We start from the raw sequence: 20532 nt of genomic DNA on the forward strand, positions 1-20532 counted from the left end.
CCAGTCCATGACAGAAGTGTCAATACCAGAATGCCAGGGGCACCAGAACAATGTCCTTCCTCTCAGTTAGGAGCCTGCTGTGGAGGGGAGGTTTTGTCCTTTGGGGCTGCAACACAAGGCAGTGGTGGAAGAAGCACCCTCAGAGGACTGCTTAGAAAAGTTACACTGCCCCTGCTAGTTGCTGCCTCTGTGCTCTTCAAACTCACTGCAATTTTCACACCCGCTTAAGCTATCCTAAAAATAATTTTAAAGTGATACCTGAAGTACTAGCCTGGGTTGGGTTATTTTTACCCCTTTTATGGCAGTTTTCACCAGGGGATCTTAATGTATTTCATAAAGGAGGGCAAATATTCTTATCCGGTTTTACATGTATTTAGGAGTGCCTGATGGAAATGGCAGAGCAGGCAAAAGTACTGATTACATTTAAAAGGTCTGTGGGAGCCTTGGTTTAAAGTAAATAGATCTGTTCCTGCCAGTTTGAAATCATCAGTAGCAAGTCATCTACAACGAGCAAATTTTAACTTCCTGTACTGTATTAATTAGTTATTTTTATTTTGTAGTGAAGTATGCATCCTAAAATGCTGTTGACAGTGCAGCTCTGACAGACGCCTGTGCTCTTTGTTACAGCGATCAAGCCTCCCGCCCCACCTTCTGTCCAGCCAGGAGAGGACCAGAAAGCAAATAATATAGTCACCATCACAGGTATCTCCTTATGCTTGTTCATCATCTTTGCCACCGTTCTCATCACCCTCTGGAGGAAGCTCTGCAGAGCTCAGAAGTGCAGCACTGCCGTCCGCCGAAACTCCGTCCATTCCCCCGGCTTCCGCAAAAACTCCGACGAAGAGAACATTTGCCAAGGAAACAAGCAGCGGGACAGTTTCACCGAAGGAGGGGATGCCCCCGTTAACATTCCTCTGACCTACAGGCGAAGCCTCCAGTTTGCCCAAGAAGACGATGCCTCTGGAAGTGAGAACTTCCAGCCAAATGCCCAAAAAATAATCCCTCCAATTTTCAGCTACCGCCTGGCACAGCAGCAGCTGAAAGAGATGAAGAAGAAAGGCCTGACTGAGACCACCAAGGTGTACCACGTTTCTCAGAATCCCCTCACGGACACGGTTCTTGGTGCCACCACGATGCTTCCCCTGGGAACAGAAAACCAAGAGGAGGCAGCGGCAAACAAATTTAGGATCAAATCGCCATTTGTGGACCAGCCAACCAGTCAGCCCAAATTCCCGGGGGAAAGCTCTCACCCTAGGCTGGATTTTCCATTCTCACAGGGCAACCCTGCAATGAGCCCTACCCAAACCTTGATAAGAAGAGCTCATTTCAAGCACCAGGATAACAGAGGGGACTTGTCCGAGAGGGGCTGTCACAGAAACCCACAGTTCAGAAGAACAGCCAGTTTCCATGAAACTAAAAAGGCCAGGCCTTTCAGAGAAAGAAGCATGTCCACCCTCACCCCGCGACAGACTCCTCTCTACAACTCCAGGACCAGAACATGGGACCAGGGTTTGGAGGACAGGACGCGGCCAAAATCGAGAAACGCTAATCCACCTTGTGACAAGCTGGATCAGCCCCACAGCGCTGGGCTGGGGTGTGAACCGCAGGGCTACGGTGCAAAGTGCCACCACAGGGCAGGTCCCCCAGTGAAGAAGCTGGACCCGAGCTCTGACCGCCAGCCTGCCGGTCAGGAGAAGGCAGCTGATAAGCACGAGCCCAGCCGAAGTAAGAGGGGCCCTTCACCCAACCCCAGAGGTGTGTGGCGGAAAGAAACGGGCTCAACTGGCAAAGATAATTCCCAGAGAGGCCTAAGTGTAAGCCCTGCCCAGTACCGAAGGGACAAGTGCCAGAGCTTCCCCTTGGACCCCGAGTTTGCCTTTTATGATAATACTACTTTTGGCTTAACGGAGGCAGAGCAGCAGATGATTGACCTCCCTGGCTATTTTGGCTCAAATGAAGAGGATGAAACGAGTACTTTAAGCATTGAGAAGCTGGTGATCTGAGTGACATATTGCAGCCCAGCAGGAGGGGCGTGCGCGGGAGCGGATCTGCAGGATCTGTTGGCTTCTGGTGGAAGGAGCAGCAGGAATTGCGTTACCTCCGCACAGAGCAGGAGGGAATCATGCCCCAAGTCTGGCTCGTGGGAACACATTCCTTTCTAATTACTGGAAAGTGCTTCCGTATCTTTTTTTTTTTGTACGTATGTGTGTACAATACACACAAAATACCCTGGGAAAGCACTTGTTAGTGAAGGCGTGACACAGGAATAGCAAATAGATTTTATTGCATAAAGCAGTGACGTTTCGTGCATCATACATGATGAATGCCACTGATCGAGCCTTTCCCACCTTGTGGACCGTGTGCTAGTAGATTATGGTGTCCTAAAGCATCCATTGTCCAGTATCCTCGACCATTTGTCCTAATTAGTGAGTCATTTCCCATTTAGAAGACACAAACCTCAAGTTGTGAGTGGTTTTCGTCTTTTTTTCTGGTAGTCATTTCTCAACTGTGTTGATTGGTCGTAGTTGCTCAAATAAGTCATATGGTGGTGTTTCTTTTAGCTGGTTGCATGGAAGTGCAAACAATTGATGCTGAATACTTGGAGTGAATTGAAAATTGAGGGGGCATTTTTCACCATTCAAGAGTCTGATATTTTCTTTCTGCCAATATTTATACCAAGAAAACAGTAACATACAAATATTTGCAGGAAATGAGTAGGAAGGGGCATGCTACTGGGAGGGCAAAGAAAGTGGGTGATTAAATTTTAGTCTTCACAGAAATGTTACTGCAGCATTTAAGCACCTATAAAAGGCAGGGACAGAACTGTTGAATCACCCATCTTTCCATAATCATCTTTGCCTTTATTAAACTTTTTTTAAATGTAAATAAATTGACAATAATACAACTACAGCAAGCTCAAAATAAATTATGAACAAAACCAGTGAACAACAAATTTATTTGATGAATACCTGTTTTGCAAACAAAAACTAAAATGGCCTGACAACATCTGGTGATTCCCAGAGAATCTTATGGTGAAGTACAAAAGTTACATTGTTGGGGTTTTTTTTGTTGTGCTTTAAAACCAGAGATCAAAAATTCATGAGCACACACTGCTGCAAGTTTTCAGAGCTGGGCTGAAACCCCAGTTAACAACAGAGACAGAGCTCAGGCCAGCGAGAATCACTCAGAGACTTTGCTTGCCATTTGTTAGGATAACCGACTCTTCAGGCAGTTTGCAAAGACCGGGGGAATGCTATTGGGCAAAAACAAGAAAAGAGGAGATGCTGCCCATGGAGGATGGAGTGAGAGAAGGTGGGTTCAGGCAGAGGACTGTCAGTCTTAAAACAACTCTCCCATAAGGAGCCCAACCCTACTTGCCCTTTAACCCGCCTTGTGGGTGTGAAGGGAAAATCAGCATGTGCTCACTTCTCTGGCACTGGGCTGCTCTGTTTCTCAAAACTGGCTTTCTGAGCAGAAAGATAGATTTTCCAATCCCACACTTTCTTTATTCTCCAAACCAACAGCAATTTTAAGGGAAGAGCAGCATCGCTCTGCGTTAGGCAGTTACCAACGGCACCCCACTGAAGCGTCCAAAGCGTGCAGAGGTTACTTGACAGGCACACAGTGGGAGGGCTTGCAGTGACAGACTGGGACGAGCCAGACGCTCAGCATTTGGCCGCCGGAGTCATACCCCACCGTTTGAACGGCATTTTTGATGGGTAACGTTTTGCAGCTGCTGCTGGAGTGCCAGATCTGACTTGCAGGGCGATGTGAACTCCCTGTTTCCCAGGAGCTGGGCCAGCACGCCGCGTTGTCGACGTTCAGCCCTTCAGCCCAGCGTGGTGTTAGTACCAGCTACGCGTTCCCATAAGCTGTCAGCTTGAAGTGCTGTTTAAAGCATTTGAGAACATGTCCACACTTGAAAAGTGATCCAAAGCTAGCCAAATGTAACGAGTCTTTAAATTGACTTAAATGAGCTGGAAATCAGACCTCTGAAGCAATTGCTGCTCGGGTTACTTACCAACCCTGTGCTAGAGTAAGCTCCACCTTGTGAAGCACATTCACCCTGAAGCCGTGATCTGTCAGTGTTGGAGCTACAGGGCTACAAAATCTATTTACAGCTTCATGAGCCTCTCAGCACAGGAGATCCTGGGGACACAGGAGATGAAACGTGCAGCACAGCAACGTTTAGCAAGCATTCCCCTAACCTTCAGTGGGAGTGACTTGAGCTTGGCAATAGCCCTCAGATCAAATAAATACTCAGCTAGTGGCATTTTACCCTGTTTATTAAGATAAAGAGGGTTCTGAAACACTTCCTGGGCTTGCTGTGGGAGTTGTAGGGTCCTGCACAAAGCCCCGTGACCCGTGCATCTCCGAGGAGGTTCCCTGCCTTGCAGGAGGGCAGAGGAGGCAGGGAGCCTTGCTCTACGTCAGATGCTGCTTCCTGCAACCTCGTCTCAGTGTTGGGCTGCGTTCAGAACAGCTACTGTAATGCATTAGATGTGCTTAGGTACATCCTACATCCAAGACAGCAAGGCAGACCCCTTCCCTCCCAGCTTGTCAGATCATGGCCCCTTTTTCTCCCTCAGAGACAGAAAAAAGCACCGTAATGTATTGATGCAGGCTGAAAGCAGGCCAACTATAATGCTTGCCTCTCCATATTGGCACAGGGGGAGAGAGGCTCCATACCCTGGACTTTACATCACTCACTGGGGAACTGGACTAGGTAGCAGTTGTCTGACTAAGCCCTGTTGACTTTATCTCCAGATTGATATTGCATTATCAGATGGGTTATCGGCTGCTCAGTGAACTGTCAAACCACTAATGCTGTCTCTTTGGTGCTGTAGTTGATTTCCAGCATGCAGAGTTGAGCATCACCAGTCTGTAATCTTTACCCTGCTTCCCTAGCCCTCTCCTGAAGAATGGGATTAAGCGTCATCTGCCAGAAGGCATTAACTTATTTCACTCACATTTCTCTGTGTCTTCTGCCTAGATGAAAATCGTCCTTGCTGCTCTCAGCACTGCATCAGTGGCCACATGGTTAACACATGCGCAAAGTGGTTCCTTATGTTCCCAACATGCAGTTACAACCTTGCACTAAGATTTTACTGTGGTAGAATACAGAAGTAGTGATCAGAAAGGAAATAGTGCTGGCTGTTCACAGCCCTTTCTTCACAAGGGCAACCTCATTTCAGAGATGCAGGTGCAAGTTTCGTTCCACGTGGGTACGTGCCAAGGCTTGGCCGGAGGCAGCGGTGCAGTCTTGCCAGGGCTCAGGCTTTAGGAGCACGGCTCCCTGGAGTGCTGGCCCATTGCGCCTTGGTGTTCACGTTTGCAATCCCTGGGATGGCTAGGAAGAATTGAGGATGGGGTTTACCTGTTGACAGAGCAGAGGGACCAAACCAAGTTTTACACTGAACCTTCACATGTCTCTGCATTGTCTCCAGGACAGCGTGAGGCATGGAAATTAAACTTACCTTGCAGATCCTCTCAACTACCCCGGACAGCGGGTGCAAAAGCACCAGAGCCAACACCAAAAGAATGCATTTCTCGTATTACGAGCTTTCTCAAGATTTTAATCCAAATTTCTGTTCAAGTTCCTACTGTTGAAAACCAGATACAAAGTGTTAAGTCCTACTCAGATGGTTTTATTTCACCCTTTATGGATATATAATGCAAATTACAATATGTATGGATCGAAAAGCAAGTAAATGGAAAAGAACTACCAGTTTAAAAAAATTATTGTAATTCAGAAAAAAAATAGGCTCATTCTACAACATGGTAGTTAAATGATTTGCATCAAGCTGATATTACTGTTCATTTTTAACTGTTGTTATGAACAACTCGTGGAAAATAAATTTTCAGTATTCCATTTCTTTCAGTCATTTGTGTTGCTCTTTTGTTTCTCTCCGATGGGACAATGAAAGCAGTGTGCCTTGTGGTTCAATTACTTCCCACTTTCTGATTCCTCTTCACTAACTCAAAGTCACCTCGTCAGTTATGCGAGAACTTAAAAATGAATCATGACTGTATTTTAAGAACTCCTAAGAATATCTGTGCTCATCTTAAATTTAGTAAAATATGCCTAATTTTAATCTGGGGCTTGAGTCTGGTCATCAGCGTTGTCTTTGTCTGTATTAATGTGTCGCGGTGTGCTATAGAAATGGATCTGCAGCGGGAAGCTGTTGGCAATGAAACCCAGCGTCCGCACTGTCCGTGTTGTGGGGGTTTGCTCTGACGTAGCCTTAACGTAGCTGGATGCACGTTAGCGGCTGGAGCACCTCCATCCACTGGTTTGGTTTTACACGCTCCAGGAGTGGTCTGCAACTGAAGTGCGGCAGTTTGGGACCGCAGGCAGAGTTGCTTAAAAACATTCTCCTGACCCAGAACAAAGCACTAACAAAGGCATGCCAGATGAAGTCCAATTCCCCATCACCTTGTTGTTTCTATTCTTACGTTCTCGTAACTGAAGCACTGATGGTTAAAATCAAGGTGAGAAAGAATTAGCCCTTGAACAGTACAGATAGCTAAAAGAACATGCTTGATCATTCAAGGTCCAGAGAGCTTTTCATAAACACTCTCCACTGAAGTCCTGAAAATTGCTGAAAAAGAAAACTCTGGTTATTCCATGACGGAGATCCATATGTTTTCCATTAAATTGTTGGCTGGCTGCGCTCAAACAACTCGCAATGTTAGCTTCAGCTAGCAGAAACAGGTGCAGCTCCAGTTATCACAGTGCAGGTTTGGCGACTGGCAGCAGCAGAGGGCTGGCTATTAACTTACACAATTCTTTTCAGCCTGTAATTTTTTTCTTTCCAAAGCAGCAGGTTTCAGCTGCCCTGACTGTTCTCACCGTCTCCGCTCTCTCTGTCAACAAAGAACGGAGGCCTGATTTTCATGGCTGAGTATTTTAGCGAGTACCACATCCCATGCCACGTGGACCACACTATGCCATTATCATGGGATCCATTGTACCTTCCTGTTCTGTAGTACCATCCATTGAGGTTTACAGCATGGCACCTCGTAACGACGTAGGAGAGGGAGAAAAGGAGATGAGGTTTAGTGTGGGAAGACATTGCATCATTACAGTGAAGTACAATTTTCACACAACATACATTTAGAAATACCAGGGCGGGATTCATTGACAGATAGGACACCGAGATACATCTGTCTGTACGAAACGGCTTATTGAAAGTCCTACAGTAGCCTATGGAGACCTGTTAATGCATTTAGTGGAACCCAGAGAAGTATGTGGGTCATCCTGAAGTAGATACCTACACTGGTCAGATAATTCAACCTGTTGACTCCTTCAAGTGTATTAACTAAGGACATGATTCAGTTGCCTAAACAGAGGCGTGTAGTGCCATTTGGTAGGCTCTAGCTCAAGTGTAGGCAGCTACGTATTGACACCTAAAAATGCAGATGTCTTTTAGTCAAGGTAAATCCCACTATTGATGTGCATTTTTGTAGCTCCACTGATTTCAATTTGTATGTGATGAGGGCCTGGTCAAAGAAGAGGCTCATCCTGCACTAAAGCAGAGGAAAACCGAGAGCAGTGTGTCTGTGCTCCCAGGGCTGGTGAACCTGAGTTCTGCTGATGTGTGGGGTATGCCCAACTACAAACATACCATCAGGGCTATTAAGGGGTAGCTCACCCCCTAGACACGCTCCACAATAGAGAAATGTCCTTTGTACACCCTTCACCTTGCAGTGGCTACAATTGTTTTCTTTCCTGGGATATAACCCAAAGCACTTTAAGGAATTTTAATTGGGCTCGTTTCCTTCCAGGTCATTCCTCCCTATGCATTTATTTATTCTGGCCCATTTTGTTAAAAGGAATGGAACTTACCCGCTTTGCTTCATAATGAAAGAAGCAGATTGCTTTCCTTTGAGGATCTGTAGGTGTGAGCATCTTAGATTTGGCTGTGCGAGGTGGCAAGTGCACACAGCAACCTCCAGCTGCTGTAAGGCAGGCAAGTCCTCTCGGCTGTACAGCCACCCACACCCTATGCATCCGAGAGGAATCGGCTGTTTTCCATACCTGTTAAACCACCAACCGCCCTTGTTCTCTGACGCACAGTTGCCTGCCAGGAATCGATCGTGATCCTTGTCAGATGTGGTGAACTGCATCCCTCTGTGAGAGGCTGACCACTGATCTTCAAAATTGCTCCCACCAGACAGAGCGTCGCCAGCATTACCAGAATAGGTGCCGAACCATAACCTGTAATTGTCCTGCAAGAATATGTGAAACATGTCTTTGATATCAGCTCTTTCTGCCCTTCCTTCCATTTTTGAGATCAAATTTGCTCTGGCCGTTGTATCCACCGTCAAAGGCATGACTGTTGACATCAAGGGTGACTTTAGGCCCCATGCTTTCAGGATCCTGGTGTAGATCAATACGGGATTTAAACTTCCAGAAGGGATTGCTAATTACTGCTGCTGCTGCTACAAAGGGCTTCAGGCTTTATTGTCTTTCAATAACCATTTGATACACTATACAACAAGCTGGAAGGCTCTTCCTAGCTCATCAGGAACAACTTGGCAGAAAACTGTGCCGAGTAGTTGCCTTCATAAACTGATCAGTTGTTCAGCTGGAATAACTCCTTCAGAATTTTGCTCTTCCAAGAACTAGAAGCCATCTGATTTCTAGCTAAATGGTCTGGTCCTGGTAGGAATACTTAGAAGAATAGTTCATTGTGCACTGCTAACAGATCTAAGAGACAATTGATATGAGATGGATGATTACTTTTGTGGTGTGGGCTTTCTCCTGTCATCATATTCCACTTTTGCTTGTGAAAAATAGCAGTAAGGTATTAAAATGAAGCCGTTTAAACTTTTCATAAGAAAACTCTAATTGCAAACTGAACATAATGCATCCATTTCTGGAGTGGTGATGGAGTTGGAACTAGGACTGGTCCATGCAATGGTCCATGCAATGGACCTCGTGTCCTTGGGTACTCGGGCTACTTAGGTGTGGTGTTCAGAACAGCAAGCCTGCAAAGAGCAGCGCCTGCATTGAGCAGGACGCTGTCTAAAGCTAGAAAGCAAGCACGAAAATACAGGGATTTGTCTGCCTCTGGGCTTTCTGTGTCTGTAACACTAAGCGTAGTGCTACAGGTACCTCTCTTCAAGATAGGAACTTAAAACTGCTCTTTCAAAGCTTTGATTAGAGTTCACTGTTTTCTTTTAAAACAAAGTAGAGAGGGTTTGTTCTGGTGATTGCCTTTTATGCGACAGCCTGAAGCACACTCCTAGGAAGTAGGAGAACAGGGTTCAGTTTCCTTGCAGAAGTTCAAACCCGTATATCCTCCCTCACGGAAGACTTTTAACCATGAGGCCGGAGGCAAATGCATGTGGGAATCCCCGTGCCCTGTGGCAGAGAGCTGCCCTCTGTGCAGCAGCAGAGTTAGCAAGAGAGCAAGCGCGCATGATCCTGTCACCCGCTGGCTCGGGCGCTCAGTGGTTGTGAGAAGTCCCAGGCTTACGTCCCTGCTCCCAGGGCTGTTTTTGTCAAACCAGGAATCCCAGGGAACCAGAGCAGGTGAGTTGTGCAGAGCTGTAATTACAACCCTGATAACTGAAGTCTGATGCTGCATATGCAGATGCCCCACCCTCACAGACACAACAAGCAAATCGCTACTCTCTCCGTTTCTTACCTGCTCATTTGCAAGCTGGAAATTTTCATAGACTGCATAACGTCTTTCCCCCTGCCAGTCCATCAGGTCAATCTTTAATGAGCTCTCTCCTAAACACAAAGTGGTGTCCTGTTAGATGAACTATCTCATGCAACTTGGAAAGAAATCTGTGGAGGGAAAATACTCGCACCTCTAGCGAGCAGGTCATAGATGTGGTCGTTGCCCAGCCAGTACTCATCATTCTTGCCCTGAAATTTCCCAAATCCCAGTTTGTAATCATCCCATTTCCTGCAGTGAGATACAAATACCAGTTACAGCATGTGAGGGAATTAGGCAGTTTGTGACACTTGGCTATGGTAACAAGTGAAACTTCATCTGTATCTCTAGACACTGTTTTGTAAAAGTATCTGATTCATTGCAAGCTGAGCTGAGATTTGTCACTCTGCCTTAGAAGTAAACACAACTCACAGCTTGCTGCTTCTCCTCTTAAACCTGTGCACACAGATATGTCGGGATCAAACCTTCAAACTGCCAGATGCGGTGCTCGCAGAATGAGGTTGTCAGATGGAAAGGGAAAGCAGCAGCTGTCATATTGGTCTTCAGCTAAGCATCTGATATTGTTCTTCAGCAAGTCATAACTCAAATGCACTCCTGGCTGGAAACGAATGTTGCAGTCTAAAATATGCTGCAATCTTGGATGTATGATGTGGTATGGCAAAGAATCAGAAACTGAATAGAAGCTGCAAACAAAAGCTTCCAGGTGAAGTTAAAAGGAAAATATCTGGGTTTTCTTTGTGCTCCTGTTCAGTTTAAATCTATTTTTGATTCATTGGCCACACTCATCTCTGCTTTTTTGCAGGATCACTGTTTGGATGTGGCAACTTGTCCTTCAAAGATACATACTTACTTTTCATCAGCATTCTCTGGCTTCATCTTTCTGAGAAATCTCCTGCTGTTACTTTCTTCTCATCATTTTGTTCTCTTAAAATCTTCTCTGTTATTTATGTGTAACCTTTTATATTCACATATACCTCCTGTCTGTCATTGTTTCCAGTTTTACTAACCCTGTGTTTATTCCCTCCCTCATGTTGTTATTAGGGATATTAATTCTGCCTGACCTATGTACTAGTCAGTGCTCCTCTTCAGGATGTTTTTCAAGCACCTGTGCTGAGAGCTGAACTACCGTGGCTAGATAGCTACCACTCTCTGGGTAAGCCAGCTTGAAGCCAGCTGAGCTAGCTTTGCAATGGACTGCGCTCACTGTAAGAGACACTAGACGTGCCCTGAAATTGTGTGTGCTGTGATAGTGAATTGATCTGCATGGGGACGTTTCTTCTTTACTGTGCTACCAGAGCATCTCTCCTCCTGGAGTTTTCCGGGTGAAAGTCACATCTCTGGGATTTTCCATAGACAAAGGACAATCTGGACCAGTGGTTTGGCATCTTTTTCAATGATCAGAATAAGGAAATAAATATTACACCATGCTGAACATGATTCCTGATATGAGAACAGATAATAGGTTTAACAGGTCTCCGTCTATGTGCTGGCAGCAGATACCTGCCAACTTGGAGCCTTCGGCAGGCTCCAGTAATGATAAAACAAATATGCACACACATACACACTCACTCAAATGCAGAGGAGCCACGGAAAAGGCGTTATAGTTCCACTTTGAAAATGGCCTCCTGCTACCAATATGTACCACCAGATTGTCCTAAATGCAAAGAGTTATCATCACTAGGTATAGTTTTGCATACCCTGCTTCTGAAATGTTGGGTTTTGCCAAGCAGCAGGATGGGGGTGGGAGCTGGAGGCCTGACTGCAAGTCCTGCTGATGCAACCACGAGGCACCCACCTGTTGAAATTCTCCTTGCCGTTACTCCGCCGCTGAATGACAGTCCACCCCCCGCCGTCAGACATGTCACAGAATGCCAGGAAAGGCTCTCGGTCTGCTCTGGGCCTGATCCGATAGTAGCCGGTTTTGGTCTTTTTGCGATTATACACTGCAGAGCAATCTAGGCAGAACGGGTTTGGTTTGTTAAACAGGGCGGAGGGAAAGCAAAGGGACACGTGCAGCCGAGAGGAGACAGCGCTGGGTCTGTACGGGACGAGGACACTTGGCCAGCCCGTCCCTGGCTCTGCAAGCCCTGCAAAGCCAAGGCAAGTGGTTCAGTAAGGTAGTAGCAATGCTGGTTTGCAAACTGCTGGGCCTGCCAAAGAGCAGCAAGGCTTGAGAGCCTTTGCAGCCTTGCCCGCGGAGGGAGGCACTCCCAAATCTTTGGTGAGATACGGGACGGCTGCGGCTCAGGCTGGGTCTATAGCATGGGAGCGATGCAGGACCAGGACTGGCTCTGTCAGCAAGATCATTTGCAGGGAAGCTAATTTCCATGTGGAAGGTAACCTCAGCTGTACTTCAGATTGGATCAGGTCCCCAAATTTCTAAAATAAGAGGCTAAGCTCCTGTGACCAGCTCTACCAGGGCTGTATCAGGACAGTGCCTTTCAGGACTTCAGTGCTTCACACTTTCAGTGTAACGCCCATGAAGGATAAAATCTCAGCCACAGGCCACGATTCCAGGTATGACCATGTTCTCAAAGTGACACCAAGGAACAGAGTATGCATGCCTGCTACGGAGCCGCAGAAGGGATGGAGGAGCCGAGGAACAGGGAGGCTGGGCTCCTCCAAACAGGTTTCAGTGCCCGCAGCTGAGCCAGGGACTCTGGGCTCCCGTAAGTCACCCAGGGGAAATGGGGTCTTCAAGAGCAAGACCTGTCTCTTCCTAAAGCAGATTAAGTCTAAAGTCAGTCTGGTGGGAAACATCCGAGAAGTGCCTGTTCCTCTCTGCACGAGCATCCCAGGTGAGAAGCCCCGCTGCAGGTGTCTGCATTGTACCTGGGCAGTAGCTGCCTAAAGCTGTCCCAGCTGACTGGCCCCAGGGGATGTCTTGTTGTACCAGGACCACCAGTCTGCCCTTCTTCCCATGGATCTGATTGCATTTTAAAACACAATCCAGTTTTAAAATTCTAAAGCTTTTAGCAGAAATAAAGTATGACACATGGGACGCTGCAGGGAGAAATAAACCATGTGGCAAGCTGGAATTTCCACACACACTACTGCAAACTGTACCTTGGTCATAGACTATCAAATTTCCACTGGTTGTGGGTAAAAGCATCTCATGCTGCACACTCCTGTTGCCTGCGAACAGCCCACTTTTTGTTCTGTGGTAAGTGTTCTCCAGGATGTCCTTCAGTTGCAGTTCGTATAAGTAAAACAAGTCTTGAAGCTGTTTCAACTTTTGTCTTAATTTATTGTTGTCTAGGAGGCAGATATCTTTTTCCTGTGGAGAAAATAAAACCCCTCACGCTTCAGTCAGTGCTAAGAACAGAGAGGCAGAGAGAGAAGGAGTATCTGTCTCCTCTTGACCCTAACATGCCACGCTGCCTCTGTGGATCAAGACAATTCAATGGTGGTCTCTTCCTAAGATACACAAATCTTGCCCAGCATGGGCTGTTGAGTTGAACCCCGTGGAAGAGGGTTTTCTACAACGACCTTGCCACTGCTCAGAGCATCCCAGAATACGATCAGATACGCAAAGAATTACTTTGGACAAAAATAATTTGTCTCGACTCCCATTTAATGAACTCAGAGGGAGTGTATGCAGACTATGAAACTGCTCAGGGTAATAAGAGGGGGAAAACTCATCTCTTGCACTGCAGCCAGGCCAAACCGACGAGCTTCCAAAAACATCTTCTTGTAAAACTGGAAGATAAAAGAGCTGATATTTGGTGCACATCAGCTGAAGGCAGTGAGCCTACAGTGGTATAAATTCAGAGCTGCATGACCGTAACCCAGACCAGAATCTGACCCACATGGGCTGGGATAAATATTTTCAGCAGCAATCTAGTCTGTGGCTGGTGTTACTCCATTAAAAACATAAAAAAAACAGAGCAAAATCTCTTCCAAGACAACCAAGCAAACCCATGCAGTAAGAATCATTGCCTGTTTTCACTCTGAGCAAGCTGGCTTGCGTGATACCAGGTGAGGACCAGCTCTAGCCATACGCAAAACAAGCACTTGCCCATGACCGCAGACTGCCGAGCCTGCTCACACGTGGCCCCCCAGCTGCCTCTTCCTTCTCTTGGGCCCCTTGGTTTTCCTCCACAGAGGAGGATTTCCAGGCTGGAGGCACACAGGGACCTGCTGCAGACAGCCCCAAGCTCACCGAACTCTTCTTGCCAAGCTCTGCACCTTGTTGGGAGGGCCCAAGAGAAATTTGCTCATCAGAAGAGTACAGATTGCCTCAGACTATGCCTACCTCCTCTTCCCCTCCTGTTTTTTAAATTGCAACGAATAAATGAAGGCAGTTTTCCCTGAGGGAATGGAGTGGAGTATTTCTTCACTGGCCCTTTTTTTTAAAGGGCTTTTGTTGTTGTTGTTGTTTTTATTTCTTGGCAATGTCAGTCCAGCCACCCAGAGAGCTGCACAGCCCCTAACACCGTGAAAACCCTGTATTATCAGGACAACAAGAGTGACCTTCCTTTAGCTGCAGGCAGATGCCTTTTTGCTCTGCTCTTGCAGGCCTGCTTCCCTCTTGTGGAGGAGCACCTCTCTCTACGTGACTGGGAATGACAAACCATTGAGAGGTGGTACAGACATGAGCTAAAAGATACGCACCGAAAACCTGGGTGCAGGTGAGCCGAAGCTGACCAGGAGAAGGAGCAGCAGCAGCCAGGGCATCGTTACACTCATTTCTTATCACCTGAAAAGAAGCATTGACAGGCTGCACTGGAGGTTTCTTCAGTTCCTCTCACAACTTAATCCCCATCACAATCATGTTTAATTCCCCAGAAAATGCTGACAAAGTTGGGGTTGTTCAGCCTGGAGAAGAGAAGGCTCCAGGGAGACTTTATTGCAGCCTTTCAGTACTTAAAGGGAGCTTATAAGAAAGATGAGGACGGACTTTTTACAAGGGCGTGTAGTGACAGGACAAGGGGTAATGGTTTTAAACTGAAAGAGGGTAGATTCAGACTAGATACAAGGAAGAAATTCTTCACAGTGAGGGCGGTGAGGCACTGGCACAGGTTGCCCAGAGAGGTTGTGGATGCCCCATCCCTGGAAGCGTTCCAGCCCAGGTTGGATGGGGCTCTGAGCAACCTGGTCTAGTGGAAGGTGTCCCTGCCCATGGCAGGGGGGTTGGAACTACATGATCTTTAAAGGTCCCTTCCAACCCCAACCATTCCGCGATTCTATGATTCTATGCTGCAGGACTTGTTAAGGAGGTTGCTTGAAACTACAGGCAGGACAAAATCAGGGAAAAGATGCGCGTTAGGAAGAAGCTGAAGCACCAGTGCGGCGTGCTGACGGGGGGATCAAGGCTTAGGTCCAAGCTCCTGCTTCTCAGGGGGAATAAATACCCAGCGTGACTCTCCAGCAGCCTCTGCCCGTTCTCCCGAGTGCCCACGCAGACGGGAAGTTAACTCGGCGGCAACACCCCCTTGGAGCACTCCTCGCCAAACTGGTTGGCCAAAATCACGCAGTCCTTATTCAGCCCAAACTCCCCAAAGGTAAGAGGAATTTTGCCTCCTGGTTGAGTGAGCGTAGGCATTGCCCTTCCTTGGTCTACGGAGCAGTCTGTCAGGGTGGGATTACCTTGGAGGCTGAGGGCAGAAGTCACACGTAGGACAGAGTGGGCATGGGATAGTTTTTGCTTGGATTTCAGTGGAAGAGATCTCTGCTGTCGACCTGCCCCAGCGCACAGAAGGGGCTTCAGTCAGAGAGTCTCAGCTAGAAAAAATGCTAAGCGACTGCCACTGGGAACATGCAGCTGAAGGCAAGTGAACAGTACAAACTGTTCGCAGTGTGCCTGCATGGTGCTTTAAAAAAAAAAAATCAGAAAGAATTTAAAAAGTCTGAAAAATAGGCTAAAACTGACTCCCCCGCTTCACATCTGGAAGTGCTGCAGAAACTTGGCTACCCAGCTCTACGCTCTGAGCGACGTGCTTTGTTTCAGCTATGGCTCTGCTCTATTAGCATCCCCGCAGCGGCTGATGCTCGGGCTGCTGCTTCCAGAGCCGGCAAAGCCGCTGCGAGAGGGGAGCTGTCTGCCAAGCCGAAGCAAGCCGAGAGAATAAGCGCCCTGTGGAAGTCAACCACAAAAGATGTCGCGCAGGTGGGTGCCCCAGCACGCAGCATCTTTTCAGCTCACGGAGAGCAGAGTTAGGTATGACAGCAGGGGACCCCCAGCCCGTGACGGCGGGTGCTCTTCATCCGCGCTGCCCTGCAGCTGTGCCGGTGGCTGCAGCACCGGCGCTGAGGTCAGAATCAGGCCCCATGCGGTGCGCGTGCGTGGAGGCAAAAAAACAAATAACAGGAAGGATGGATTTGAGCGATGCCTGCTGAAAGCCAGGCAGTGCAGACCAGAGGGAAAGCAAGCAACTTCATCTACGCCTTTATCAATACGTATGAAATGCACATACCTGTAACTCGCCTTTCCTTCAGAGCTCCTCCTGGTAAGATTATCTCCCTTAAAAGCCAACTGCAAAATAAAGTGATCATAAACCTGGCTGCATTTCTAGAGGTTGATGGGATTTTCCTTTCCAGATGGCCCACATCAAGGGCGCAGATGTTTCACAGCACTAGGCAGTTCCACAGAAAAGACACTCGCAATTCCTCATGTGAAAGAGTTACCCAGACCCCGGGTTATCTGTTGTTACCCAATACTCATCCTGCTGCTTCCCAGTGAGGATAAAGGACAGTTAGGTTTCTGTCAGCGGTGCTCTCCAAAGGAGAGGGGCTCTGCTGGTTGCGTACCACTGCCCACCTTACTTGACTAGGAAGCTCAACCAAGACTGACTTCTTTAAGTGTTTATGTGAATCACTCAGACTAATGCTCCCTGTGGGAGTTTTATCTCATGTTTAATATGGCCAGGCTCATTTCAGTAAGTCCTACAAGGTGGAAATAACACAGCTTTTCCGTTCAACATTCCTTTTGCTGTTTAATCTGGTTTATATGTAAAAGCACAGCACAGCTGTAATGCCAAAGGAGCTGCAAATCTGAAGCAAGAAGCGAGCACGGGGGTATTAAGCAAGATTTGCTGTTCGACTGAAATCTCAGGAGGTTTGCAGTTGTGTAACTCTCCTCTGAGCTGGATGATTAGATTTGCTAGTTAACACAAACAAGGACATTTGTGGAAGAGAGAAAAAAAAAAACCCAAACAAACAGATGGGTGCCTCCCTTTGCATTATGGCCAAGGAATTACAGGTTATTTTAAAGAAAACAGCAGGAATGTTCCATGGGGAACAAAAAGACAAGGCACATAAGCCTATAGTAAACTTCTGTGTTTCTCTCCAGGAAAGCAGGACTGTGCAGCTATCACCAAGTGCAGCAATGTTGTTTATTTCCTAAAACCTGCATTCCTCTTCTCCCGCAAGAACCCTGACCCATTTCGCTGCCAAGGGATTATGTAAACAGCGCTTGGCTTCTCACTTGTTCTCTACTCCCAGTTTTAGGCTGGTTTTGGCAGCTGTGAAATTTAAGGAGTGAAACCTCTCCTCTCCTCCTCAGCAGGTACTCGGCCCTTTCTTCCGTCCCTCTGGTCCACAGCTGCAGCCGACAGCAGGGTGCTGAGGTACCGCGCACCTGAGCACAGGGGGGCTGCACGCCATCCCCGGGGGCTTTCCGCCACAGCCGTATCTCTTTCTCAGCAGGAGCCAGCCAGCCATCGCTCGCGATGCTGCGCACCGGTTTATGCTCTTGCCCAGGCGGCCAGCATCCTCCCGAGCCCGTGAGCACCTCCCGGTCCCGGGTGGGATCGGCGACGGGCCTGGGTCTGTGCCGGCAGCGTCGGAGTCACGGTGTGGGCAGCACGGTCAGCCCCCGCCGCTCTCTGCAGGACTGTACGGCCAGGGAGCATCGGGCCCCGTGTCTCCGATCCCGCTGGTCCCTGTGCAGGAGGAGGCAGCGGAGCTGCCGTCCTGGTGGGACCCACGCCTGTACGTTCCGTGACTGCAGCTTCGCAGGAGCAGGACTCAAACTCCAACCCTCCTGCAGGGACCCCCAAACGCCCCCCAGAGCCGAGACCTCTGGAGCACTCTCACGCTCTCTCGACGACTCCACCAGCGTTAGCCTCACCGATGCCTGCGTGTGAAACACCCGGTCAGCTGGAACGTGTTTCTGGCATACCTGCTTCATGATGAGCTTATTTTCCCAGGCTAGATGAAGCTTTAGGAATATCTGAAGCACGAGAGAGGGGTTGCCGTGAGGTTGAGCTCATGTGAGGTGGGTCTCGCGGGAGGGTGTTTTCACGTACTGCTCCACTGGCCCAGAGCTAAAGTAATCAAGTCATCGTAAGGAACGTGGACACGGTGTGATGACTGATGTTGTTTCCTCACAGATGTTGAAGTCCCTAGGCAACACGACTGTAAATGCTCTTCTTTTTTTTTTCCTGGAATACACGTGCTTCACACATATTCTGCAGTACAAATTCCTGTTTAGTTACTTGGAAGGAGATCAAATTCCCTCTTCTTAAGATACTCAGTGATCTTGTCAGCAAATAATAACAGTTGCATTAACTAAAAACCTCCCCACCCTGCTCTCCTCCACCCTCCTTCCAGCAAAAGTATGTAGGTGCTGAATAACAATCATAAAAAAATATTATTCACACATTAAATGCACAGCCAGCACAGGAGGAATGCAAAGCGGTGGATAAACCTGAGTGAAGAGAGCGGCTCTGGGTACTCCTGATACTGCTGCAGTCAGGGGGTGCTGGGCTCCCCCAGAAAGAACGGCTCGGGATGAAGACATGAAGATGACACCTGACAGACATTCACCCCTGCAGGGCCCACCGGAACGTCACTGCAGCTGGAAGACCATGGTGGCATCTCCAAACTCTCCCAAGAAAAGTTCCCCATCGTTCGTCTGTTCTTAAAGGGGGAAGGGAAGAAATGAGGCGGACTGCTTCAGACTCCAGAGGAGGTGCAGAGACCTGAGGTTTTTGCAGCAGGAGTCTGACTGCCTACCTGTGCCTTAGGAAAATTCGGAGTAGTCCGGAGCCAGCTCCAACCAAAACAGCTCATTTGCACCGAATCCAGGTGCTTTATGCATTTGCCATTATTTTTATACTTCTCTATCACGTCCCACCTTCCATGAACGCCCTGCTCGCTGGGAGAGACCACGGACCGGGGTCCTTCGCAGGCGCTGAAGGTGGGGAGGTACCAGGGGCCCTGCAGGCTCTCAATGTCTGAGCTACTACACATCTTCTGTAGGAATCTGGGCTGCCAGGTTTAAAACAAAGTTAATGTGTGAGATCTGAAACAAATATTTATTTTTTTGCTTAAATCTAACAATAAAGTGCTTCATCAAGAGCAAGATAAATTCGAAAGATCGGGATGACGTCAGCCACCACAGTTTCAATCTACGAAATAACCGAAACCAGCATACGCGCATTAAAAGTCTGTGGTTTGCTAGCAAGGAGTAACCACAGAAATCTGCGTACAAAGAAGGAGTAATGGTGGCAGACCATGAAATATGCTAGATCTGAATGTTTCGATAACCTTCAAAGAGCAAAGACATAATTCAGTCTAACTAATGAGTCTGCATGCAGCCTATGAGTATCTAATGGGTTGACACAACAAACGTAATTAGTTTATAAGTTCCTGAGGGCAAGCACAGGTCCGAGCAATCTCACTTAGATCAGGAATAGCTGTACCAAAGGGAATTAGTCACAAGGCCAGAGGGAGTATGTGGATTATCTGTGTGATCTTCTACCTACCTCAGGTCAGAGAACTCCCCTGACCTAATTCACTGGAGCATCTCTTTGAGAAAAAGACATTTTGGTGTAAAATATTCAGTGCTGAAGAGCCAGCCACAGACGTTAGCATGCTCTTCCACTGCTTAATCACCCACATTGTTAATTATTATTGGTTTTTGCCCTGAGTCTGAATCTGCCAAGTCTCATCCTGCAGCCTTTTAATCTCCTGATGCCTTACTCTGCAAAGGGGAAGAGCCCTCTGCTGCCAAACGTCTTTTTCCCTGCTTAAGGCTAAGTCCAAGCACACACGAGCTGTGTGCCTGGCCCTGGCCGGGAACCCAAACCCCCGTTAGCTACTTCGGCTGCAGGCGTACGTGCTGGGGGAAAGCCAGCGGGGTCACGGAGCGAGGGGTTGCATGGAGCTTGTCCTGGGCAAGGCTGGGCACCGCGGCACAAGCACATCCCGAGGGAAGAGCACTAGTGGGTAGGGCACTTGGCTGGCACGGGGAGGGAGGAAGGGCAAGAACAAGTTCTGCTCCTGGGGTGATTTCATTCAGGGTTGTTTAATGCAGAGCTACGCAGAGGTGAGAAGAGCTGTGGGTGGTGTGTGGCAGGGTGTGGTGGAGCTGGTCTCACTGGGCTTGTTGAGGGGGCTCCGGGGACTGCAATACTCCTCTGCCTAGATTCGGGATCCTGATCCACCCTAGGCAGGGCCAAGCGGCAGAGTTACGTGGCCAGGACAGTCCGGGGCATGCACAGGAGCAGAACGGCAGGTTCTGGGGGGATCTCTGCAGCCCAACAGAGAGATGCCCAACCAATTTAATTGCCTCTAGTGTTAGGCAGCTGCTGAACAAGTACCCTTCTAGATCTCAGTTTTGAAGCTTTAAGTCTCCTTACACCCCTTTTTGGGCACCTAGACTTTTTTCCAGATCCAGCCCTGACTGACAGTGATTAAGTCACTCCTTATCTTTTCTTTCAGAAGAGGGACAGCTTTGAGATCCTCGACCCAGGTGTGATGAGGTGCACTGCACAGCCTTGTACCCAGATCACGGCTCTTCCCTCTTTCTTCTGGAGTTGTGGTTACCAGGACTGCAGACCTGAGAGCCATGTAAAGAGCTCAAGCAGTATTTCCAAGCCAACATCTTTCCTCT

The 20532-nt window shown here is 48.0% G+C and overlaps 2 protein-coding genes across 8 annotated transcripts in view; one reads left to right on the forward strand and one right to left on the reverse strand.

The window, feature by feature from the left end:
- The window catches only part of THSD1 (thrombospondin type 1 domain containing 1), a 30344-nt gene extending 24472 nt beyond the window's left edge, over positions 1-5872 (forward strand). For all 3 annotated transcript variants that reach the window (XM_030036620.1, XM_030036621.1, XM_030036622.2), the window contains exon 5: positions 628-5872. In XM_030036620.1, the coding sequence (XP_029892480.1) occupies positions 628-2003 (1376 nt within the window). In that variant the 3' untranslated portion in view covers positions 2004-5872. The remainder of the gene's footprint in view (positions 1-627) is intronic.
- LOC115350727 (fibrinogen-like protein 1) lies at positions 5628-18004 on the reverse strand. 5 transcript variants are annotated; one of them, XM_030036628.2, is made up of 8 exons: positions 16109-16485; positions 14307-14391; positions 12759-12969; positions 11488-11647; positions 9826-9923; positions 9657-9745; positions 8042-8232; positions 5628-6602 (listed from the first exon to the last, which is right to left on the reverse strand). In XM_030036628.2, exons 2-8 carry the CDS (start codon positions 14379-14381, stop codon positions 6569-6571), a joined length of 858 nt encoding a protein of 285 aa, XP_029892488.1. In that variant the 5' UTR covers positions 14382-14391; positions 16109-16485; the 3' UTR covers positions 5628-6568. The 5 variants fall into 5 exon arrangements, with proteins under 5 accessions (XP_029892488.1, XP_029892487.1, XP_029892486.1 ...); XM_030036627.2 differs by having other exon boundaries at positions 5628-6867; XM_030036626.2 differs by having other exon boundaries at positions 5628-7020.
- Positions 18005-20532: the final 2528 nt, after the last annotated feature.

The sequence above is a fragment of the Aquila chrysaetos genome, chromosome 14 (assembly GCF_900496995.4).
Source record: "Aquila chrysaetos chrysaetos chromosome 14, bAquChr1.4, whole genome shotgun sequence".
Lineage (NCBI taxonomy): Eukaryota > Metazoa > Chordata > Aves > Accipitriformes > Accipitridae > Aquila > Aquila chrysaetos.